Source organism: Hyperolius riggenbachi, chromosome 4 (genome assembly GCF_040937935.1).
Source record: "Hyperolius riggenbachi isolate aHypRig1 chromosome 4, aHypRig1.pri, whole genome shotgun sequence".
Classification (NCBI taxonomy): domain Eukaryota; kingdom Metazoa; phylum Chordata; class Amphibia; order Anura; family Hyperoliidae; genus Hyperolius; species Hyperolius riggenbachi.
The window spans coordinates 490,274,572-490,300,918 of NC_090649.1; the positions used below are offsets into that span (position 1 = coordinate 490,274,572).

A 26,347-nucleotide genomic window follows, 5' to 3' on the forward strand; every position below is an offset into this window, starting at 1 on the left:
ATTTGTATTGTTTTTTTCACTAAGTGTCATTTTCCACTAACTTGTGACAAAAAATAAAATCTTCTATGAACTCACCATACACCTAACGGAAAACCTTGGGGTGTCTTCTTTCTAAAATGGGGTCACTTGTGGGGTTTCTATACTGCCCTGGCATTTTAGGGGCCCTAGACCGTGAGGAGTAGTCTAGAAACCAAATGCCTCAAAATGACCTGTGAATAGGACGTTGGGCCCCTTAGCGCACCTAGGCTGCAAAAAAGTGTCACACATGTGATATCGCTGTACTCAGGAGAAGTAGTATAATGTGTTTTGGGGTGTATTTTTACACATACCCATGCTGGGTGGGAGAAATATCTCTGTAAAGGGACAATTGTGTGTAAAAAAAATCAAAACATTTTAATTTACAGAGATATTTCTCCCACCCAGCATTAGTATGTGTAAAAATACACCCCAAAACACATTATACTACTTCTCCTGAGTATGGCGATACCACATGTGTGACACTTTTTTGCAACCTAGGTGCGCTAAGAGGCCCAACGTCCTATGAGTACCTTTAGAATTTCACAGGTCATTTTGAGGCATTTGGTTTCAAGACTACTCCTCACGGTTTAGGGCCCCTAAAATGCCAGGGCATTATAGGAACCCCACAAGTGACCCCATTTTAGAAAGAAGACACCCCAAGGTATTCAATTAGGTGTATGGGGAATTCATAGAAGATTTTATTTTTTGTCACAAGTTAGTGAAAAATGACACTTAGTGAAAAAAACAATAAAAATGAATTTCCGCTAACTTGTGAAAAAAAAATGAAATCTTCTATGAACTCCCCATACTACTAATGGAATACCTTGGGGTGTCTTCTTTCTAAAATGGGGTCACTTGTAGGGTTCCCATACTGTCCTGGCATTTTAGGGGCCCTAAACCGTGAGGAGTAGTCTAGAAAATAAATGCCTGAAAATGACCCGTGAAATCCTAAAGGTACTCATAGGACTTTGGGCCCCTTAGCGCAGTTAGGGTGCAAAAAAGTGTCACACATGTGGTATCGCCGTACTCAGGAGAAGTAGTATAATGTGTTTTGGGGTGTATTTTTACACATACCCATGCTGGGTGGGAGAAATATCTCTGTAAATGGACAATTGTGTGTAAAAAAATCAAAAGAAATCTCATTTACAGAGATATTTCTCCCACCCATCATGGGTATGTGTAAAAATACACCCCAAAACACATTATACTATTTCTCCTGAGTAAGGCGATACCACATGTGTGACATTTCTTTTGCAGCCTAGGTGCGCTAAGGGGCCCAAAGTCCTATGAGCACCTTTAGGCTTTACAGGGGTGCTTACAATTTAGCACCCCCCAAAATGCCAGGACAGTAAACACACCCCACAAATGACCCCATTTTGGAAACTAGACACTTCAAGGTATTCATAGAGGGGCATGGTGAGTCCGTGGCAGATTTCATTTTTTTTGTCACCAGTTAGCAGAAATGGAAACTTTTTTTATTTTATTTTTTTTGTCACAAAGTGTCATTTTCCGCTTACTTGTGACAAAAGATAAAATCTTCTATGAACTCACCATGCCTCTCAGTGAATACTTTGGGATGTCTTCTTTCCAAAATGGGGTCATTTGGGGGGTATTTATACTATCCTGGAATTCTAGCACCTCATGAAACCTGACAGGGGGTCTGAAAAGTCAGAGATGCTTCAAAATGGGAAAATTCAATTTTTGCACCATAGTTTGTAAACGCTATAACTTTTACCCAAACCAATAAATATACACTGAATGTTTTTTTTTTTAATCAAAAACATGTTTGTCCACATTTTTCGCGCTGCATGTATACAGAAATTTTACTTTATTTGAAAAATGTCAGCACAGAAATTAAAAAAAAATCATTTTTTGCCAAAATTCATGTCATTTTTGATGAATATAATAAAAAGTAAAAATCGCAGCAGCAATCAAATATCACCAAAAGAAAGCTGTATTAGTGACAAGAAAAGGAGGTAAAATTCATTTAGATGGTAGCTTGTATGACTGAGCAATAAACCGTGAAAGCTGCAGTGGTTTGAATGGAAAAAAGGCTCTGGTCCTTAAGGGGTGAAAAGACTGCGGTCCTTAAGTGGTTAAAGAGAACCCGAGGTGGGTTTGAAGAATATTATCTGCATACAGAGGCTGGATCTGCCTATACAGCCCAGCCTCTGTTGCTATCCCAAACCCCCCTAAGGTCCCCCTGCACTCTGCAATCCCTCATAAATCACAGCCACGCTGCTGACAAACAGCTTGTCAGAGCTGGCTGTGTTTATCTCTATAGTGTCAGTCTGCTGCTCTCCCCGCCTCCTGCAGAACTCCAGTCCCCGCCTGCCACCCTTCCCTCCCTGCTGATTGGAGGGAAGGGACAGGGGCAGGGACCGGAGCTATGCAGGAGGCGGGGGAGCAGCTGAGACTGACACTACAGATGTAAACACAGCCTCACAGCACGGCTGTGATTTATGTGGGATTGCAGAGTGCAGGGGGACCTTAGTGGGGTTTGGGATAGCAACAGAGGCTGGGCTGTATAGGCAGATCCAGCCTCTGTATGCAGATAACATTCTTTAAACACACCTCGGGTTCTCTTTAAAGAAAACCTGTAACAAAAAAAAACCTCCCCTGGGCGGTACTCACCTCAGGTGGGGAAAGCCTCCGGATCCTATCGAGGCTTCCCCCTGTCCTCCTTGGTCCCATGGCGGCGGTGATAAAGCTCCCCAAACAGTGGGGATGTAAATATTTACCTTCCCGGCTCCAGCGCAGGCGCAGTATCGGCTCTCCGCTCGGAGTAGGGCAGAAATAGCCGATCACTGTCGGCCCACTCGGCTACTTTCGCCTATCTCCGTGCCGAGAGCCGCAACAGCGCCACCTGCTGGAGCCAGGAAAGGTAAATAAATCAGCGCTTGTCAGGCTTGTCGAGGAAGGATTGCGGCATGCTTCGGGGGAGCCAGCGCTGGATTGCCTGCAGCTACAGGGGAAGCCCCATTGGGACCCTGAGGCTTCCCCCTCCCGAGGTGAGTACCCCCCCCAGGGGAAATTTTTTTTGTTACAGGTTCTCTTTAAGGAACAGCACTTAGTGCGGGCCAGACTTTCTGGGTCGCTTCTGATCGCTGACCCAGAAGTAAATCAGGCGATGTTATTTTTCCCATGATGTAATGCAGATCAGGGCCGAGCTATAGTCGGCCAGAGGAAACGCCATACCTGGACGATGAAGTAACTAAGTATCTATTTAAGAAGTGAAAGAGAACTGGAGCTGCCCTGATATCCGAGCCACTCAGGCCGAGAACTGCCAGTCTTCCCATACAGATGCCATTATAGAAGGGAGTCACTATCTGCTGTGCTGAACACCAGTGGCTGTGCTGACACACAGCGGTACGGTGCAACAGACACGCCGCCAGGACAGGAGGAATGCAATCACTATTATCACTGCGCATTTATCTCACTAATATCATAAATGTGAAAGTTTGGATGTTTGTTACACGATCACACAACAATGGCTGAACGGATATGAATGAGATTTGGCACACACATAGTACATTACCTGGAATAACATATAAGATACTTTTTATCCCCATAACCAAAAAGTGGGCGGAGATAAATACAAATTTCACTGGAAAATGTAAACCGCAGCCATTCTTACACTGTTAATGGCAGGGTTCTCAAACTTAGCCCAGTTGGTCGCTGGGTGACTGGGATTAATATTCAGAAAATGGGTGGAGCCTACAAAAGCCAATCAAAATTCACCAATTGATTTTCAAAGGGAATATTGCATTGCTGCCATTTTTGCACGGTTAATGGCACAAGCCTCAAACCTGGGACAGTTGCTCATTGGGTGACTGAGGTTCAAATTCAGAAAAGGGGGTGGGGTCACAAACAGCCAATCAGATTTGTTTCATTTCAATGCAAATTATTGATGCCAAAGACCGTAAAGCTCACAAACTTGGTCATTGAGTGATTCAGTAATTGTGTGTTAGGGTTAGAAAAAGTGGGAGGAGCCAACACAGCCAAATACACACCCGGGCCACCAGCTAGTACATTATAATAACAAAGCAGAGTCCCCATTATTTGGAAATCAGGCAACCTGAAGTCTCAACTAATCGGCATGCCTGAGGGGGGAGAGACTTTGCTTTTGCCGAATTTTGAGGATTTTTTTTTTTTAGAATTTTTTTGTATACAGTACACAGGAAGTAATGAGTTTAAGTTTTTACTTTCACTCTGTTAATGTCCACCTGATTCCTGCGACCATTGATTACAGGCACTTTCTTCGGCTTTGGGAACACCGATCAGTGTACAAATGGGTGGGGATGAGAACATGTGCAGGAGCGCGCATGCACACAGTGAGCGATCGTGGTGAGGTACGTATATCTACGCCCCTGAGGCTAAGGTGAAGTCTCAAGCCAGGAAATTTATTAGCGACGCACATTTGTGGGAACTTAAATTGCAACAGTGTTGGAAAGAACTGGTCTACTTTAAAAAAGTCAAAAGTTTAGAATACATTTTGGTTTCTACATAAATATATACACTGTATATAGTACAAGGTGTATTACTGGGAATGATCTGTACTGCCTTTGTATGCCCATGTTCAGAACAGGATTATCTACCAGGCAACCTAGGCAGGTGCTTGGGGCCTAGTGGGTGTCAAGGTGCCCACCTGCCACCTTCTCTGACCTCTCTCCACTTCAGCTTACCAAGTGGCCCACAAGGGGGACCCCAAATGTACTATGTTGACTAAGGCCGCATTACATCCTAACGTCCTTAGAGGTAATCACAAGTTCAGCTCGGGGTGAACAAAGAAAAGCCGGGAGCGGTAACCCCGAGCTGAACTCATGGTAGCCGCTGGAGGTCTATGCAGAGCAATGCGCTCAGCGGGCGTTTTAACTCACCTCCCGGGGGATCCCGACTTCAGCCACCACTCTACTTCCTCTCCTCCAAGGCTCTACTTCCCCTCGGTGAGATCGCCGATCATGACGACAGCCGGCAATCTCACTAAAGGGTTACAGCACCACCCGGAAGACGGAGGGAAAGCTGCAGCGCTGGATTCCAGGGAGGTGAGTGAGAGCTAAGCTGCCGCAGAATCCTTAGCAGCATGATTAGTTCCAGGTTTTAGGATCTAAAAGCATTGCAAAAAAATGTGCAACGCTTTGAGACCCCAAAATCCGGAAAGAATCAGAATGCCAAGGGGGTTAAAGTTAATGGAAAAAAAAAATTCATACAGATACTTACCTAAGGAGAGGGAAAGCTCAGGTCTTATAGAGCCTTCCTGTTCCTCTCACGGTAACAGGTGGAATAATGCTCTCTGCCCCCACAGGAGGCTCCGGAAGTCTTCAGGACCCAGAGTGCTCCCGAAGACAGGCGGCTCCGTACTGCACATGTGCAAGAGCTCTCTCTTTCGCGCACTCACAGAGCAGTACAGAGCCGTCTGTCTTCAGGAGAACCCGGGCTCCCAAAGATTCCCGAAGCCTACCGCTGTGACGGATTCAAATGAAGGAACCAGCGCTGGAACGCAGGGACCGTAAAAGGTGCAGGAAGGCTTTTTTTTTGCCTTCCATTAGCTTTAATCCATCTCCATCCTGGTTACCTGTCTTAAAGGATACCCGAAGTGACATGTGACATGATGAGATAGACATGTGTATGTACAGTGCCAAGCACACAAATAACTATGCTGTGTTCCTTTTTTTCTTTCTCTGCCTGAAAGAGTTAAATATCAGGTATGTAAGTGGCTGACTCAGTGCTGACTCAGACAGGAAGTGACTACAGTGTGACCCTCGCTGATAAGAAATTCCAACTATAAAACACTTTCCTAGCAGAAAATGGCTTCTGAGAGCAGGAAAGAGATTAAAAGGGTCAATAGTTTGCAGATTTTAGCTCTGGCATACTTCAATGAATGTGTCACTGAGCAAAAACAATAAACCTGTTAAAACTTAAAAAGTAGATTTAAACATAAAACTGTGGAATATCTTAAAAAGTAATTTTTAGGAGAAGGAAGATAGATACAATCGTTTATTTCATTAGTTTATTTTCGACTCGGGTGTCCTTTAAGATTTTGTATTCTACAGCCCCCTGTAAGATATGGATGCTTTATAAACCAATAATACAGTTAGCAGGCAGAAGGATGCAGCAAGCTAACTAAATATATTCATAGATGAAGGCTTGTGGGTAAGTTTTCTTCAGCTGAGAGCATTGCCTGAAGGAAATAATAACTATCCAAATGTTTTCTCTCTCTCTGCTACAGCTATACCTCTTATTGGGCCTCATACATATATAACTGCGGTAATATTGTCACGCACAGACAGCGCACAGCAATATTGCCCTCACTACCGGCACTGTGTACCACGAGTTAGCACAACCTACGGTACTCGAGTAGCGTGACCATTGCTATGATAAGGAGCGTCACTAATGGTAATGCTACCGTAGCAACGGTTGCACCACTCGAGTACGGCAGGTCGCGCTAAGAGTGCAACTTGTGGTACACAGCCGGTAGTAGGGGCAATATTGCTGTGCGCTGTCTGTGCGTGACAATATTACGTGTATTAGGCCCATTGTACCATTTTTTTTTTAAATGGGAACATGTTTTGTTGGGTTATTTATAATGTGATATCCCCACTGGAGATGTGTTGGCCAATCAGGCTCTTTCTGTAGTGTGTTGGGTTAGGCCCGGTTCACACTTGCGTTGTTTTGCGGACCGCATCCGGACTGCAAGGTCCGCAAACGGAACGGACGATTAGGGGTCCATTGTTAATCAATGGACCCATGCGCACTCGTCCGTTCCTCCGGATCCGGTCTAGCCTACGGTCTGGAATTTTCCAACATGCGCCAATTTTCCGGACCGGTCCTCCGTCCACCTCCGCCAGACTGGATCCGGACAAGAAATCAAGCACAACAGCAACTGAGGAGAAACGGAAGTGCACAACACACTTCCGGATGAAAGCCGGACATCCTATCCCACTTCCTGTGGGGTTCTCTATGGTGCAGGCGGCCATGTGGATGTACCCAGCGCCGGACAGCCCCCAGTCTCTCCACAGCCGCCCCAGAACACAGCAGAGGACAAGGAAGGACCCGACCATCCAGACGCAGGCCCCGCGGGACGAGGAGGATGATGTCCGCACAGCAGGCTCTCTCCAAGAAGGACTCCAGCGCTTTTCCAGACCTTCCAGGCCCCTCTTTGAAAACGGAAACGGATCCAGAACGCATGAAGAACGGAAGACGATCCGGATGAAAACTGAACATGACCTGACCAGTTCCTGATGGCCTCCTGATGGCGAACGGATGTTCTCAGAACGGACCGGAACGGACCCGTGCCACCGGTATTTTATCAAAACGCAAGTGTGAACCGGGTCTTAGAGTGTGACAGCGGGAACATTAGCTGGCAGTATGATAGATGTTCTGGATTCCAGCAATCAACTTCTTTTACGCCTAAACTTTTAGTAAAAATTAAACCCAATACTGAAGATCTGCATTATGATTTAGTATTTATATACCATCATAGCGACATCTTCTGCAGCACTTTACAGAGTACATAGTCATGTCTCTTCTGGTCCCTCAGAGGGGCTCACAATCTAGTCTCTACCATAGTGGTAGTCTAGGGCCAATTAAGGGAAAGCGAATTAAATTATCTGTATGTTCATGGGATGTGGGAGGAAACTGGATTGCCCAGAGGAAACCAACACAGACGCCTGGAGAATATACAAACACCACGCAGATAGTGACCTGTGCTAACCACTATGGCACTGTGCTGCCTGTATGTCTACATGGGACTAGTTCAGAGGGCTCAGTTGCGTTGCAGAAGAGTCCTGCATTTTAAATCAATGTCCATATAATTCTATGGGCCTGTTCACAGTGCTGCATTGTAACTGATCACGTTATTTTAATGTTGCATGCAGGCTCTGTATAAATCTATGTCCAGTCTCCTGAAGCAACCAGCAAGCACATGTATCGAGCATCAGGCGACCCCCACTGGTGCTGGATACTAAGGACTTTGCTGTAGTCCTCTAAGGACAGTCAGTGACATGACTATGGAGCTGCAGAAGATGTCAGTGCTATATAAATTATTATTTATTTATAAAGCGACAACATATTCCGTGGCGCTGTACAATGTAAGAAATCAAACAAGGGATACATAATGATACAGACAATGATATACATCAAATATGAACACTGATACAAGATACAGCACTGCTGATTACAAATACATAATAATAATATAGTAGGACAAAAGACTATGACTACATTAGAATTTGATTGCGAGCTCCTCTGAGGACAGTCAGTGACATGACTATGTGCCCTAAAGTGCTGCAGAAGATGTCACTGCTACATAAATACATAATAATAATATGGTAGGACATTAGTTAATGACTATGGCAGGAGTAGAGTGTGAGCTCCTCTGAGGACAGTCAGTGACATGACTATGTACTCTGTAATGTGCTGCAGGAGATGTCAGTGCTATATAAATACATAATAATAATATGGTAGGACATTAGACTATGACTATGGCAGGAGTAGAGTGTGAGCTCCTCTGAGGACAGTCAGTGACATGACTATGTACTCTGTAATGTGCTGCAGGAGATGTCAGTGCTATATAAATACATAATAATAATATGGTAAGACATTAGACTCTGACTATGGTAGGGATTAGACTGTGAGCTCCTCTGAGGACAGTCAGTGACATGACTATGTACTCTGTAAAGTGCTGCAGAAGATGTCTGTGCTATATAAATACATAATAATAATATGGTAGGACATTAGACTATGACTATGGTAGGATTAGACTGTGAGCTCCTCTGAGGACAGTCAGTGACATGACTATGTGCCCTAAAGTGCTGCAGAAGATGTCCCTGCTATATAAATACATCATAATAATATGGTAGGACATTAGTTAATGACTATGGTAGGATTAGATTGTGAGCACCTCTGAGGACAGTCGGTGACATGGCTATGTACTCAGTAATGTGCTGCAGAAGATGTGAGTGCTATATAAATACTAAATAAATAATAACATCATGTGACTATCAGCACTTCCATGCCTGACCACCTTTGCAGGCGCACAGAGGGTACCCCCCCCCCCCCCCCTCCTTACACATTGATCAGAGCACCCCTCCCTGCCTGCTGCAGTAATGGCAGCCTCCACACGTCCCCAGAGCTAGGTGCCTGAGCAGCCTCCATTGGCCTGGATTACACACTCTGACGTCTATCCGTGCATTTCCTGCATTACAAGGAGAGGGGAGGAGAGCTGGGCTGGTGCTAACCATCCTCTCTCTGGCAGCAGCAGCAGCCAGGCAGCCCATCCACCGGGGGAAGCCAGCCTCAGCTCCAGCCTCTGCAGGCTCATGACCCTCGCTGGGGCGCTGCACGCTTGGCCATCGCTGGTTGAGCGCGGACGCAGTGGAGGACAGCGGCGGCTGCAATCTGCTGCATGGAGGATCTCGGGCGGTAGGTAGAGAGAGAGAGGAGATCCAGCAGGCGCCGCAGCCACCTCCCCCCTCCCCTCCACCCCGGCCGGGATTACATGAGGATCTCCAGAGCCCTTGCAAGCTGCAAGAGGAGGCGGAGGAGGAGGAGGAGGACGTCCCCCTTGTTTTCCGTTAGAAATCGGCCGAGGATTGAGTGGGTGTCGCAGGGAGAGAGCAGCAGATCGCACTGGATCTCCATTGATTGAGGTGGATCGCTCCCGTGCACCCCCCTCCCTCCTGCCGCCGCCATGGTGGTCTTCAATGGCCTGCTGAAGATCCGCATCTGCGAGGCGCTGAACCTGAAGCCCACGGCGTGGTCCCTGCGGCATGCGGTGGGTCCCCGGCCACAGACCTTCCTGCTGGACCCCTACATCGCCGTCAATGTGGACGACTCCCGCATCGGACAGACCTCCACCAAGCCCAAGACCAACAGCCCAGCCTGGCACGACGACTTCTCCACCGACGTCTGCAACGGCAGGAAGATCGAGCTGGCCGTCTTCCACGACTCCCCTATCGGCTACGACGACTTCGTGGCCAACTGCACCATCCAATTCGAGGATCTGCTGCAGAACGGCAGCCGGCACTTCGAGGACTGGGTAAGAGATGGATGGGGACAGCCTGCTGCTGCTGCCCTGTGATTGTCACACATGTCCCTGCTGCTGCTTCTGCCCTGTGATTGTCACCCATGTCTCTGCTGCCCCCCTGTGATTGTCACCCATGTCTCTGCTGCCCCCCTGTGATTGTCACACATGTCCCTGCTGCTGCCCCCCTGTGATTGTCACACATGTCCCTGCTGCTGCCCCCCTGTGATTGTCACACATATCCCTGCTGCTGCCCCCCTGTGATTGTCACACATGTCCCTGCTGCTGTCCCCCTGTGATTGTCACACATGTCCCTGGTGTCTCTGCTGCTGCCCCCCTGTGATTGTCACACATGTCCCTGGTGTCTCTGCTGCTGCCCCCCTGTGATTGTCACATATGTCTCTGGTGTCCCTGCTGCTGCCCTGTGATTGTCACACATGTCCCTGCTGCTGCTTCTGCCCTGTGATTGTCACCCATGTCTCTGCTGCCCCCCTGTGATTGTCACACATGTCCCTGCTGCTGCCCCCCTGTGATTGTCACACATGTCCCTGCTGCTGCCCCCCTGCGATTGTCACCCATGTCCCTGGTGTCCCTGCTGCTGCCCCCCTGCGAATGTCACCCATGTCCCTGCTGCTTCCCCCCCTTTGATTGTCACACATGTTTCTGGTGTCCCTGCTGCTGCCCCCTGTGATTGTCATACCCGTCCCTGCTGCTGCCCTGTGACTGTCACACACGTCCCTGCTGCTGCCCCCTGTGACTGTCACACATGTTCCTGCTGCTGCCCTGTGACTGTCACACACGTCCTTGCTGCTGCCCCCTGTGATTGTCACACACGTCCTTGCTGCTGCCCCCTGTGATTGTCACACACGTCCTTGCTGCTGCCCCCTGTGATTGTCACACACGTCCCTGCTGCTGCCCCCCTTTGATTGTCACACACGTCCCTGGTGTCCCTGCTGCTGCCCCCCCTGTGATTGTCACACATGTTCCTGCTGCTGCCCTGTGACTGTCACACATGTTCCTGCTGCTGCCCTGTGACTGTCACACACGTCCCTGCTGCTGCCCCGTTTGATTGTCACACACGTCCCTGCTGCTGCCCCCCTGTGCCTGTCACACATGTCCCTGGTGTCCCTGCTGCTGTCCCCCCTGTGATTGTCACACATGTCCTTGGTGTCCCTGCTGCTGCCCCCCTGTGATTGTCACACATGTCCTTGGTGTCTCTGCTGCTGCCCCCCTGTGATTCACACATGTCCCTGCTGCTGCCCCCTGTGATTGTCACACACGTCCCTGGTGTACCTGCTGCTGCTGCCGCCCTGTGATTGTCACACATGTCCCTGCTGCTGCCCTGTGATTGTCACACGCGTCCCTGGTGTACCTGCTGCTGCTGCCCTGTGATTGATTTGTCACACATGTCCCTGCTGCTGCCCTGTGATTGTCACACATGTCCTTGCTGCTGCCCTGTGATAGTCACACACGTCCCTGCTGCTGCCCTGTGATTATCACACACGTCCCTGGTGTCCCTGCTGCTGCCCGCTATGCCTGTCACATATGTCCCTGATGCTGCCCCCTATGCCTGTCACATATGTCCCTGATGCTGCCCCCTATGCCTGTCACACATGTCCCTGATGCTGCCCCCCCTGTGCCTGTCACACATTTCACTGCTGCTGCCCCCCCATGTATGTCACACATGTCCCTGCTGCCCCCCCCTCCCGACTGTCACACTTGTCCCTGATGTCGCTGCTTCTGCCCCCCCCCCCCGTGCCTGTCACTCATGTCCCTGATGTTGCTGCTGCCTCCCCTGTGCCTGTCACACATGTCCCTGCTGCTGTCCCCCCTTTGCCTGTCACACATGTCCCTGATGTCGCTGCTGCTGCCCCCCCCCCCCCCCCCCCTGTGCCTGTCACTCATGTCCCTAATGTCGCTGCTGCCTCCCCTGTGCCTGTCACACATGTCCCTGATGTCGCTGCTGCTGCCTCCCCTGTGCCTGTCACACATGTCCCTGATGTCGCTGCTGCTGCCTCCCCTGTGCCTGTCACACATGTCCCTGGTGTCCCTGCTGCTGCCTCCCCTGTGCCTGTCACACATGTCCCTGATGTCGCTGCTGCCTCCCCTGTGCCTGCCACACATGTCCCTGATGTCGCTGCTGCCTCCCCTGTGCCTGCCACACATGTCCCTGATGTCGCTGCTGCTGCCCCCCTGTGCCTGTCACACCTGTCCCTGATGTCGCAGCTGCTGCCTCCCCTGTGCCCGTCACACATGTCCCTGGTGTCCCTGCTGCTGCTGCCTCCCCTGTTCCTGTCACACCTGCCCCTGATGTCCCTGCTGCCTCCCCTGTGCCTGTCACACCTGTGCCTGAGTCTATCTCTGTTGCTGCTGCACCCTATACCTGTTACACATGTCCCTGCTGCACTGTGATTTTTGTCACACCTGTCCCTGAGCCTCTCTGTTGCTGTTGCAGCCCTGTGACTGTCACACGTCCCTGCTGCTGGTCTATGCCTTCCACATATGTCCCTGAGCCTATTGTTTTACTGCTGGAGTGTGGAGGAAATCCTCTAGTGTGGAATGACACGGCCACACATCCCTGCTCTTCCTCCTGTGCACACTGCATCTCCTGGGAGCAGGAGGAGGAGGGGCCTGTGGATCCTGGGGTGCTCTTCCTCCTGTGTGCTCTGCATCTCCTGGGAGGAGGAGGGGCCTGTGGATCCTGGGGTGCTCTTCCTCCTGTGCGCTCTGCATCTCCTGGGAGCAGGAGGAGGAGGGGCCTGTGGATCCTGGGGTGCTCTTCCTCCTGTGCGCTCTGCATCTCCTGGGAGCAGGAGGAGGAGGGGCCTGTGGATCCTGGGGTGCTCTTCCTCCTGTGCGCTCTGCATCTCCTGGGAGGAGGAGGGGCCTGTGGATCCTGGGGTGCTCTTCCTCCTGTGCGCTCTGCATCTCCTGGGAGCAGGAGAAGGAGGGGCCTGTGGATCCTGGGGTGCTCTTCCTCCTGTCCGCTCTGCATCTCCTGGGAACAGGAGGAGGAGTGGCCTGTGGATCCTGGGGTGCTCTTCCTCCTGTGCGCTCTGCATCTCCTGGGAGCAGGAGGAGGAGGGGCCTGTGGATCCTGGGGAGCTCTTCCTCTTGTGCGCTCTGCATCTCCTGGGAGCAGGAGGAGGAGTGGCCTGTGCATCCTGGGGTGCTCTTCCTCCTGTGCTCTCTGCATCTCCTGGGAGCAGGAGGAGGAGTGGCCTGTGCATCCTGGGGTGCTCTTCCTCCTGTGCTCTCTGCATCTCCTGGGAGCAGGAGGAGGAGTGGCCTGTGCATCCTGGGGTGCTCTTCCTCCTGTGCGCTCTGCATCTCCTGGGAGGGACCTGTGGATCCTGGGGTTCTCCTCCTGTGCATTCTGCATCTACTTGGAGCAGGAGGAGTGGCCTGTGGATCATGGGGGATCCTGTGCGCATGCTGAGTAGGTTGGAGGTTCAGATTGCTGCTTTCATAAATTGATGGTGAAATGTTTTTGGATGTCATGTGAATAAAAATGGTTTTGGCAAAAATACCTGCCTGCAGAATTGATGTATGATTTACTATAGGTGGCATCTGGCTTTATACAGTGCTGTACTTTTATCTGTGATTTATTGTATTGCTGTCATTGGGATATTGTGCTGATAGAAGAACTCTGTTGGTTGCATTGACCTGTTGACCCTTCGACATGGGAACCTGCTTTGGAAAAGGCAGAATGAAGGAAGGATTTGATTGGCTGCTGTGGGGCCATATGGCTGGTTTCAGAGATTCATGATTTTACCTTGTGCTGTAATTATTAATAAGCTCTGTCCGTTGACTCCGTATAGCTGCATAAGCACCACATCTGCTGACGCAGAACCTATGGGAATGATGACATGACTGAGAGGATTCTGGGGGAATTCTTGGAAAGGAGAGAGAGGGTGTTGTCCACAGCCATCATCTCCATACACTGATCATCCCGTTAGAACCGCCTGTGTCCTGTGAGGGGTGAGGTGAGGCCCGCGTGCCTCGGACGTGTTACTGCAGCACGTCCTACAGATGTTTGATCGGCTCGAGATCTGGGGAATTCTGAAAATGTGACTCATCAGACCAGGCCCTCGTTCTCCAGCCTCTGTGGTCCAGCCTCTGTGGTCCAACCGTAATGCCCATGTGTTTATCATCATGGCCACTCTGGTCTGTGGCTACGCAGCCCCGTACACAGCATGCTGCAATGCATTGTGGGATTGAGCATCTTTCATGAAGGCACCTTTTACAATTGCGTTCGGTTACCTTGTTTTACCGAAAGGTAATGCAAGCTAATGAGGCCTAGCACACTTAAAGTGGACCCAAATTAAAAATACTATATTTGAGAAATAAAATCTATTTTCTAAATTATGATGATAAATAGCAGCCTTTTTTCAGCTGCATGATGACAAATATAAAGTATTTTACATTTATTGGAGGAACCCCTCCCTTCCTTTCATATTGTCGGGACAGAATCCGGCAGACTGGTGGAGGAGATAAAAAAAACAAAACACAGGCTGCTACTGATGATGTCACAGGGGAGGTGATCTCAGCTTGTGTGAGATTTCACATAGACGACGCCCCTGTGAGGGAGGGTAGCTGATGACAAACACACCCATGATCTAAAACCTCTTACTAAGCTCAGAAGTAATGGCTGCCACCTGTATAACCCTAGTTATGGAAAGAGGAGGGTGAAAAGCATGCACTGAAATGCTCATAGGCTTGAAGGAGTGTTTATCTTTGTATGTGTCAGAATGGTGCAAGTAAATATGTTTAATTAAATAAAAATGTTTGGTTTGGTTCCGCTTTAAAGGGAATCTGAAGTGAAAATAAACGTATGATGATTTCTATGTGTAGTACAGCTAAGAAATAAAACATCAGGAGCAGAGATGCGAGTCTAACATTGTTTCTAGTACAGGAAGCGTTAAACTCCAGTTTATCTGTGCAAAAGAGCTTCACTGAACTCTCCGACTTTCAAAGTCGCAGAGAGCTCTGTCTTCTGAAGCTTATTATCTCAACTGTCTGGCACTGTTTAGTTTTTTTTCTGCAGAGGAAAGTTCAAAAGGTCATTAGCCTGCTCTGTGAAATAATTTAGAACGCTGAGTAGTGTGTAAACTGCAAATATTAGAGAATAATGCAATGTTATAACAAAAAAAAAAACTATAGCTGAAAATAAAAATGAGACTATTTTCTTTGCTACTGATGGTCATTAATTCATTATATTATTTTGTTTCCCGTTTCGGTGTCACTTAAAAGGATACCTTAGTGATGTGACATATTTATAAATGGGTGGAGCAGGCATGTGTAGGAAGCTCTCCTCATGCCCACCGCTCCCCGCTTTCTCCCTTATTTTCCTCAGTTATGGTTTATAGGCCCTCAGATACTTCTGGGTCGGGAGGTTCGGTGAGCAGTGAGTAAGTGTTGCCCGGCGGTGCTCGTCCTTGATCGAGAGGCTCTGCGCAGTTGCACTATGTCATCATGAGCGCGCGTTCAAGGATGCGCGTCGCCGGTCAGCCCCTGCGCAATGCTCACCGACCCGGAAGTATTTTCGAGGGGCCTATAAACCATAACGGCACAATGGGGCAAAAGAGGCGCCCAGGGATGTGTAAAACGAGTTAACACTAAAATCGGAAAGGGGGAGGTGGCTTGCCTCAATAAGGACAGTCGCATATGTCAATAACATTTATTAACACTATAAACCCTAGCAGAGGGGGATGGAGGGGGGGGGGGTTAGTTTGGAGCGGTGGGCAATGAGGAGAGCTTCCTACACTTGCCTGCTCCCCCCCCCCTCCTCCCCGTTTTTAAATGTGTCACAGCGCTAAGGTATCCTTTGAAGAAAATCTGTAACAAAAAAGGAGAAACAGCCCCTGGGCGGTAACCTCTGGATCCTAATAAGGCTTCCCCCATCCTCCTCGCCCTCTGGGATACAGCGCTGACAGCCCCTGTACACCGCAAGGTAGATATTTATTTACCTACCACGATCCCATGCAGGCGCAGTAACCGTCTTTTTGCCCAGCGCTGATGGTCCTTTGGCTTTTTTTTTCTTTGTTCGATTTGGTGGAGGCTAGCATCCACTGGGCCCCTTTTTATCCTCTCTCTACGCCCTAGGCAGCTGCCAAGAATTGCCTAGTGGATGATCCGGCTTTGATAATCAGTGTTATGCAATTGTCATGTCAGCGGTAGTAATGTAGTGGCTGATCAGTGTACTCGTATATCATCTGATTAATTTTCCCTGTGTCTAATGGTGGCCACACACCATACAATTGTTTTAAATATCCGTTCAATTTAAGAATTGCAATCAATTTTTCTGACTGATTGTAACATTTCAAAAATATGACCAATGTACCACACACCTATGTTCAATTTTTTCCTCAATTATGATAAAACTGATTGGAAACTCAGAGAAAATTGCTAGGGTGTGTATATTAATAAATTAACAATCCAGCACACACCATACAATCTTAAGTAGAAATTGGAGAAATATCTGGCATTCCGGATCGATTTAAATCGAAAAAAACGGGAAATCCGATCGGATTTTTCAGTCGAATGAAAAAAAGCTTTCGATGTTTTTCAAGACATACGATCATTTTTATCGAATTACTGTAAAATCGGATCATTTAATTATATCGTGTGTGGCCACCTTAAGGAAGACTTAAAGAGGAATTCTAGTGAAAATAATGTAATAAAAAAAGTGCTTCATTTTTTACAATAATTATGTATAAATTGTTTAGTCAGTGTTATGTAAAATATTTCCTCTCCCAGAGTTAGGGCCCGTTCCCACTTGTGCGGTGCGGAATCGCCGCTGATTTCCCCGCTGACGAAATCGCATGCGGGTGCGATTCCTCATGCTTATTTTACCACGATTTCGCATTCGATTTTGCATAGGTTAGTATTTATGCGATTTTTAACCATGTCACTGCCTGTGTGATTTAACATTAGTTTCTATGCGAAATCGCGGTAAAATACGCATGGCAAAACTGCACGCGATTTCCCTGTTAAATACATTTGCGGCGATTCGCAAAGCGGTGTGCGGGGTGCAAATTCTGACGGCTCTTCCGTGCAGATTTCCCCCGCACAGAAAAATGCTCAGGATTACTGACAAGTGGAAACAGGGCCATCCACTTGTATTGGCTATGCGAATCCGCATGCAGACAACGCATGCGGATTCGCGATAGTGGAAACGGGCCCTTACATTCTGACATTTATCACATAGTGACATTTTTACTGCTGGCAGGTGATGCCAGTGGAAGTAGCTGCTGCTAGCTTTTTTGGTAGTTGTAAACTGCTGTTATTTCCCTCAATGCAATGAGGTTCACAGACAGGAAACTGTCAGGACCATGAAACTGACGGTGATGTAAGTAAATAATACTGATTTGCAGCTACGTCTTGTGTTTGTTTTAAATTATTTTTACTCAGTTCAGGTACCTTTTTAATATTGTGTTCTGTACAACGTAATGGGCGGAGTGTTTTTGTTTTGCGGAGTTGTCTTGAAATGATGGTTTATGTGAAGAATGTCCCACTGTCACCTCTGCCATTGTCACCCAGGCTGCAGCGAGCGGAGGATATCCTCATGTCAGATACTGGCCTATCCTGGGATCTTCCTGCTTGTGTACAGGAGGCCAGCGGGGACATGCAGAGACCGCAGTGACAGAGTTCTGTATTCCCAGCACCGGCTGTGGTCACAGAGGTGGCAATACTACAATCTGCTTCCCATCAGCGCTTGTGCAAACCACTTCTCACAATCTACAACACATCTAATAACACTTGTGCAAGGACAGACTAATAACAGACAGGGCTTCTTCACACTATATGCGTTTTGAGCTTTTTTAAAATTTTCTTTTTTTTTAATCGCAGGAGTTTTCAAAAGCGCTGAAACAAATCCTTTATAAGTCCTCTTGCATACTACATGCGATTCTGATTCCGATTTTTTTTTAATCGATTTTTCACATGCAATTACGATTTTTATTTTTTATTTATTTATTTATTTTTTTTTTTCCCTTTTCTTCTTCTTCTTTTGATAGCATCCAGGGAAAATTGGAATCGGAATCGCAAAAAAGATTTGCAGTGTGCAGGGAGCCTGAGTGTTCTCACATGAGCGATTGAGTTTTTTTTTTTTTTTTTACAATAGCAAATGCTATTATCACCATTATCTGGGTGATGGCGCTTCAATGCAAGGTATCCAACCAACAGATAGATCCCTCTCTGATCGAATCTGATCAGAGCGGGATCGTATGGCTGCCTTTACTGCAAACAGATTGGGAATCGATTTCAGCATGAAACCGATCACAATCTGTGAAGCTGCCCCCCCCCCCCCCCCGCATACATTACCTGATCCGGCCGGTGCGTGTCCCCCGGTCTCCGCTGTCCCTTCTCCGTGCTCGGCTCCTCCAGCTTCACTGAACTTCCTGCCGGGACAGGAAGTTCAGTGAAGCTGGAGGAGCCGAGCACGGAGAAGGGACAGCGGAGACCGGGGGACTTGGGCCGGCCGGATCAGGTAATGTATTGCGTCGGTCGTTGGGCATTCGAACGCTGCTATCGACACACTCCCGACCCACTGGCGATCGAGCGAAATCTTCCACACAGACGGAATGACGGGAATCGTCGAACTATTGATTTCGGACGGAAATCGATCGTTCGGCGTTTGCGCAACGATTTCACAGCAGATTCGATCACAGTGATTTAATCTGCTGTATATTGGCGGGAAAATCGTTCGGTGTATGGGCCCCTTTACAAAAAAACGTACCGTGTAATCCCAGCAATAAAGACTATTTGCGTGGTAGACAGACTCTGTGCTAATAATCACCCCTCTATTCAAGTACTGATAATATCTGCAAACACTGAGTACAAGAAGAGATTGCTGTAAACAGTGGCAGGAGATAAGGATGTATTTGAAGGTGCAGGTACACATGCTGTGACCCAAGGGTGAAGCCGTTGCAGGAACAAGCTTGGCCAATTAACGATTTCGGACCAAAATTGGTCAAATGCATCAATTGAGCACACAAGAAAATCTCGGTCTGATGTGGTCGATCAGGTGCATAGCGGTAATTGTGTGCAATATTGCGACAACCAATGATTATGATGGGCCCGGCCGCTGTCCCCCCAAATGTGAATGTCCCGGTGCCCCTGCATTGTAAGATCTGCTCCAGCTGCGCTGACTCCCCCAACGCTCCTGGCCTCGCTCGGGGGGAGACAGCGTATGGAAGCGGGAGTAACCACAGCGGGGGCGGGGGGAATTTACATTTGGGGCGGCGTCTCAAGACCAATTCCCGAGAGATTTTGTGCTGAACTCGATTAGGAATTGGTCTGCAAGTGTGTGGGCAGCCAACCGATCTCTCTCTCCGATTCGATCAGAGAGAGAAGCCTGTCTCTTAACCCCCCTGGCGGTATTATTATTTCCAGATTTTATGGTGTAAAAGTGGTGCAATTTTTGTTGCGTGCTTTTAGACCCTTAGACCGCGAAACAATCATGCTGCCGGAAAGCTGCCCCTGCCTGCCGGAAAGCTGCACCTCCCTGGGATCCAGTGCTGCAGTTCTCCCTCCGTCCTCCAGGTGGCACTGTACCTCTATAGTGAGATCGCCTGCTGTGGTCATGACGACAGGCGGCGCTCTAACCAGAGGAATGCAGACCCTCAGGAGAGGTAGAAGAATGGCTGCCGGTGTCTGGATCCTGGGGTAGTCGAGTTGAAATGCCCGCTATGCTCTGCATTAGCAGTCACCACAAGTCAGGCTCGGGGTTACCGCTCTGAGCTGCAGATTTCCGCTAAGGTGGTTAATGTGCCCATCATTGTTAGATGTATGGGCAACTTTACACATTCATTCCACAGGGAGGCGGGATCCTACACATCTATTGGGATGCCGGCACATCACTGTTGGTTGCAGTCACTCCCATCTCGGTACCTGCTGACAGCTATTGAAGGCAGCTTTCTAGAGCGAAACATGCGGAGCATCAGAGCAGTTACCAGGGACAACACCAGAGTAATCTCATCTGTGACTGACGTTCTCTTATGGTGCCCATACATGGTTCAATTTTTTTCATCCAATCTTAACATTTCTATGTAGTATAAGGGCAAATTAACTGAATATACTAAAATAATAATTTAGGCAGTTCCCTTATATTACATAGAAATGGTAAGATTGGATGAAAAAAATTGTACCATGTATGGCGGGGGTCTCAAACTCAATTTACCTGGGGGCCGCAGGAGGCAAAGTCAGCATGAGGCTGGGCCGCATAAGGGATTTCACAAAAAAAGTCAATCAGCAGCTCCTGCCCGATCGCAGCGCATCGCCGCCTCTCCCCGCCCCTCTCTGTGAAGGAAGTGTGAGAGAGGCAGCGATGCGCCGCGATTGACGTCAGGAGGGACAGAGCTGAAGCTGCCGGCAGATTGCCCCTCGGGCGATTTGGGGGCTCTGCAGCCCTCGTTTAGCGGCGGAGATGCGGCGGATTACTTGGGAGCACTGAAGCGAACTATAAGGAATCTTTTGCCGGCGCGGGCCACAAAATATTGTATCAAATGGTCCGCGGGCCGCGAGTTTGAGGCCCCTGATGTATGGCCACCATTAGGCAATGTGGAAATAAACCTCCTCTCCCCATTTAAAGTGAGGTGGCAGAAATGATTCTTATAAATTGCCTCCCAGTTGAAGTGTTTGCGATCTCTGAGAATGAAAGAGCAGAGTCCTCTATCAGTGTGGTCCATGGATGCAGGCAGGGAAAGGTTCCGATCGGTAACTGTGGATCTTAGGCAATGGCTCGGCGCCGTATCTGGCGTTACATCCAATCTGTTCTCTGTGTTTCCAGATTTCCAGGACTTGCATTGATATGGAGATGATCAGCAGCCATGTGTAATGATGTCACTGCCTTGTTTTATATCACACTTTCCTCACACAACGCCATTCACCCCAGAGCTGCTCTCCTTTTTTTATTATTATTTAGTATTTATATAGCGCCGACATATTACGCAGCGCTGTACAGTATATATATATATATATATATATATATATATATATATATATATATATATCTTGTCACTAACTGTCCCTCAAAGGAGCTCACAATCTAATCCCTACCATTTCCATATGTCTATATTATGTAGTGTAAGTACTGTAGTCTAGGGCCAATTTTTTAGGGGGAGCCAATTAACTTATCCGTATGTTTTTGGAATGTGGGAGGAAACCGGAGTGCCCAGAGGAAACCCACGCAGACACGGAGAGAACATACAAACTCTTTGCAGATAGTGCCCTGGCTGGGATTCGAACCCGGGACCCAGCGCTGCAAGGCGAGAGCGCTAACCACTACGCCACCGTAGTGAGGGAATAGATAAAAAAAGGGGATTTTGTTTTTGCTTTTTTTTTTTTTTTTGTCTAGTTTATACCTTTTTTAAAGGACAACTAAAGTGACGGCTATGGAGGCTGCCATATTTATTTTGCTTCTAAGCAATACCAGTTGCCTGGTAGCCCTGCTGATCCTCTGCCTCTAAGGGCTCTTTCACATCAGAGCTTGCGTTGGAGAACGCTCAAAGCATACGTTTTGTTGTATGCCTTTTACTGCGTTTTGATATGCGTTGCACTGCAGTGAGTGTGCGTTTTTAATCCGTTTTCAATGCGTTACTGCACATAGAAAAACGCAGGTAATTTTTTTTTCTTTTAGTTGTCAACTTTCTACATTGTTCCTCTGTTGCATTCTGGGACTGATTGCCTGCGTTAACGGATTAAAAACGCGCATAGTGTGCGTTTTACATTGACTAACATTGTAACGCATAAAGCTAGCGTTGGCCAAAAAACTGCGCCTGGGTGCAGTGGAACGCAACGCACAAAAAGGCTGCGTTATATGTGAAAGCTAAAATGAAAGTCTATGGACTTTCATTTCACCTTGGGTAACGCAAACTTTATCCTTTGCGTTGAAACGCAGAAAATCTGCCCTAATGTGAAAGAGCCCTAATACTTTCAGCCATAGCCCCTAAACAAGCATGCAGCAGATCAGGTGTTTCTGACATTGTCAGATCTGACAAGATTACCTGCATGCTTGTTTCAGGTGTGTTTCAGACACTACTGCAGCTAAATAGATCAGCAGGACTGCCAGGCAACTGGTATTGCATAAAATGAAATAAATATAGCAGCCTCCATATTCTTCTCATTACAGTTGTCTTTTAAAATTGGGTGTTTCTGACAAAAATCTGACTGGATAGCTCCATGCTTGTTTCAGGTGTGTGATTCTACTAACCAGAAAGATCAACAGGATTGCCAGGCAACTTTCCCTTTTCTCAAATAGATCTGTATGGTTGATATTGTGGTAAAACCCCTCTCACAGTGTGATGTCATGACCATGGTCCTGACAGTTTGCTGTCTGCGAACCTCATTGCATTGTGGGAAATAACAGCTTTTTCCAACTGCCAAGCAAGTAGTATCTCCCTCTGTGCATAGAACTCCCAGTAACGAACATTCCGTGCAGATTACCTGGCAGGACTAAAGATATCGCCACCAGTGATACATTTCAGAATATAAATCAGGGAGAGGAAATATTTTTTACCAGGGCTGTGGAGTCGGTACAAAAATCCACCGACTCCGCCTCCTCAGGTTAGGATTCCACCGACTCGGACTCCTCAACTCCGCTAATTTTCATATTACAATCTTGTTGATTGAAAGTATGTAACAAAATGCATCTCTTAACTGCCAACGCTTAGGAATTATAAAATACAGCTGAAGTGAGAGGGATATGGAGGCTGCCATATTTATTCCCTTTTAAACAATACCGGTTACCTGGCTAGCCGGCTGATCTTCTGCCTCTAATACTTTTAGTCATAAACTAAAACTAGTCCTTGGTAAAAGTACTTAGTAGAAGACGGGAACAAAGAACATCTATCAGGCCCTAGGCAATGTAACTGGGTACATGTAAGAATGATGTGCAGGTACTCCGCAGGAGAATGAGGCTATTCTTCCTCTATTACACATTCTTCATGCACAATCTGAACCAGGTTTATGGGTGATAGACAACACCTCTGTGTTCAATGTGCACAACATTCTCAGTGGACTCCCTGCAGCTCTGTGGGGAGTGCATATGTAGAGTATAGTACTACTGTGTAACAAAGTAAACCTGAGACAGATGAAATTAAAGTTTTTTATACATACCTGGGGCTTCCTCCAACAGCAAAAACTAACATTTGTAGGGCGCTTTTATCCCGTAGGACTCAAAGCGCGTAAGCATGGCTCCGACCAATAATTGGTTGATTGGTAAGTCGTGGAACAGAGGAAGAACTCTATAAGTTTGGAAATGCCAGGCTAAACAGGTGGCTTTTCAGTCTTAATTTGAATAACTACAGGGATGGGGCTGTTTTTACTGCGTATGGTAGGGAGTTCCAAAGAGTAGGGGCAGCATGACAGAAAGCTCTGTCTCCAAAAGTTTTGAAGTACACTCTGGGAGTGACCAAGTTTTATACAACCTGCTGATCTGAGGTTGTGCGAGGCGTGGTGCAGCTTCAGCAAGTCCTTCATGTATCCAGGGCCCAGATTGTGCAGTGATTTGAATGTCAGCAGTCCAATCCCCTTCAGGCTAATCAGTCCCTCGTTGTCCTCGTTGTCCACCTGGATTTTCTGCTATGGGTCCAGGTACTTGAGCCAGTCTGGCGTAGTGCGCATGCACACACTCCGCCGCTGGGAGCGTACTACACCTGCGCAGCACTATTAGGCAGGTGCAGAATGTTCCTGGCTGTGGGAGCGGCATGCGGCCGGACTGCGCTGACTGGCTGAATTAGGGCCCGTTTCCACTACTAAGTGATGCGAATTCCGCCGCCGCCCGCTCCACTTCCGCATCTCCCGATGCTGAAGTGTATTGGAGGAGATGGGACGCGGCTGCGGGCGGATGCGGCCGTGCGAGAATCTGCAGCATGCTGCAGATTCTCGGATCGCTCCGCACAACATGCACGCAGTGTTCCATTGCCTTGTATGCGTTTCAGGATACCTGCGGTGCGATGCGGCTATGTAGCCGCATCGCACCGCTCCTAGTGCAAACAGGCCCTTACCTCATAGCAGAATATCCAGGTGGCGGAGGAGGACAGCGAGGGACTGATTGGCCTGAAGGGGGCTGGAAGAAGCACCAGGTATGTATAAACCTATCCTTTTCATCCTTCTCAGGTACCATTTAATTCGTAGTCACCAAACCAAATTTTAACAACATATGAAATTATTGGATTTCATGAGCAAAGAGAGTGCATACATTTGCATAAATCAGCATCAGTGCAGAATTATTTCCATCTCATTGACCATCTCTATTAGTGACACAGCTACACATCAGGCTTTATTCTTACAGCATAGATGTTATTTAGTATATATAAGAGATTCCTGTGTACACATCATATATACAGTCACAATCAGATGTGTATATCTGACTTTAAAAATACGGGGACTGCTTTATTGAAGCAGCACAAGTAACTCATTTTGATTGGTTTATTTCATTTTTGTGGACTAAGCACAGCTATTACTGTATGTAGAAATTATTTACGATGACTATTATCCGAGAAATAGAACATTTTATCATATTTTCTATTTAAATTACAGTTTAAATTCATTAGGAGTCGGTGCATTTTCTCCCGACTCCGACTCCAGGCACCCAAAAATTGCCTCGACTCCACAACTCCGACTCCACAGCCCTGGATTTTACAATGGGCAAACACTGACTAAATAATCTATAAATATTGTAACCAATAAGCAATTTTGCTCATTGTTATTTTCAATACAGTTCCTCATTAGTTTCCTGTCTGTGTTCCTGTTGGGGATATTTTTTTCCATTCACTTCCTGTCCCAGATAGGAAGTTTAAAGTGTAACTCCATCTTTGTTCAAAATTCTATAAAATGTATCAATACTGAAAAAAAAAAATCAGCTGGTAAATCAGTGTCGTTAAATATTACCTTACCACATCAGTGTGCAGCTGCTATAACTTATTTTAGGAAATGCGCTGGAAACCATGGCAACAGAATAAGGATTGTTGTTAAAGATCAACTGTAGTCAAAATAACAGAATGAATGAAAACATTTTTTCAGTGTTCATTTATGATTTACTGTATTTAGTCAGTGTTTGCCTGTGATAAAATCTTTCCTCTCCCTTCCTGAAATGTATCAAGCAGCAACATCTTTAGTATTGACAGGTTACTGAGAGTTCTAAAGCCAGTAGAAAAGATCTCTGGTCTCCCAGAATGCTCTGAGGGGGAGAATTCAGCATAATAAACAGCCTGGGCCAAGCATCAGTGGGAGGGCCGGGCTACCCACCAATATACAGCAATATATAGCTGTAGGACGTGTCACTGATGCTGAATCTAGAATATTTAACATATAAGGGCCTGTACACACTGGCTGCGCTTGCGCTGCGTTTTTAAAATCGCAAAGCCTTTATGAAAATAGAAAAATCGCATTGCACAAGTGTGCACGGGTCTTCACGATTTTCATGATTTTTTTTCAAAAGACCCTGCGATTAAAAAACACATGTGATTTTAAAAGCGCAGCGCAAGCGCAGCCGTGTGTACAGGCCCTAAGTGGGTATCCTGAATCGCGCAGCGCAAGCGCAGCCGTGTGTACAGGCCCTAAGTGGGTATCCTGAATCGCGCAGCGCAAGCGCAGCAGTGTGTACAGGCCCTAAGTGGGTATCCTGAATCGCGCAGCGCAAGCTCAGCCGTGTGTACAGGCCCTAAGTGGGTATCCTGAATCGCGCAGCGCAAGCGCAGCAGTGTGTACAGGCCCTAAGTGGGTATCCTGAATCGCGCAGCGCAAGCGCAGCAGTGTGTACAGGCCCTAAGTGGGTATCCTGAATCGCGCAGCGCAAGCGCAGCCGTGTGTACAGGCCCTAAGTGGGTATCCTGAATCGCGCAGCGCAAGCGCAGACGTGTGTACAGGCCCTAAGTGGGTATCCTGAATAATTTTATAATAGCTTATTATAGCTGTTTAGCTTATTGAAGTGCTCCGTTTTGGGCATTGTGTCCCTCGAAATTCTTTGCCAGGATGCTGGTCAGAACATGTCACAACCTTCTCCTTATTAATAATTTTTTTTAAACAAAATTGTGGGCCTTCTATAGTTAACGGAAACTGAAGCGAGTAAAATTATTGAAAATGAACACGACGTAGCTGCAAATGAATATTACATACTAACCTCACCGTCAGTTCCTCTCAGAAGCTCATCATTTTCTTCTTAACCCTTTCCACTGAGTTCTTTCCTAAAGGAAGGCGTTTCTGTTTAGAGTTTTTTTTTTTTAAGGAAATGCGCTCTCCCTGTTATCTATTACACTCTCTCCCATTTTAACATGGAACGTAACACAGTAACATGGAATA

General features: G+C 47.4%; 1 protein-coding gene across 1 annotated transcript in view; it reads left to right on the forward strand.

Annotated features, from left to right (window-relative positions):
• The first annotated feature begins 9,156 nt into the window (after window positions 1–9,156).
• PRKCE (protein kinase C epsilon) overlaps window positions 9,157–26,347 on the forward strand; it is a 484,799-nt gene continuing 467,608 nt past the window's right edge. Inside the window, 1 exon segment of the mRNA XM_068233034.1 lies at window positions 9,157–10,057. Within this exon segment, the coding sequence (XP_068089135.1) occupies window positions 9,710–10,057 (348 nt within the window). The 5' untranslated portion in view covers window positions 9,157–9,709.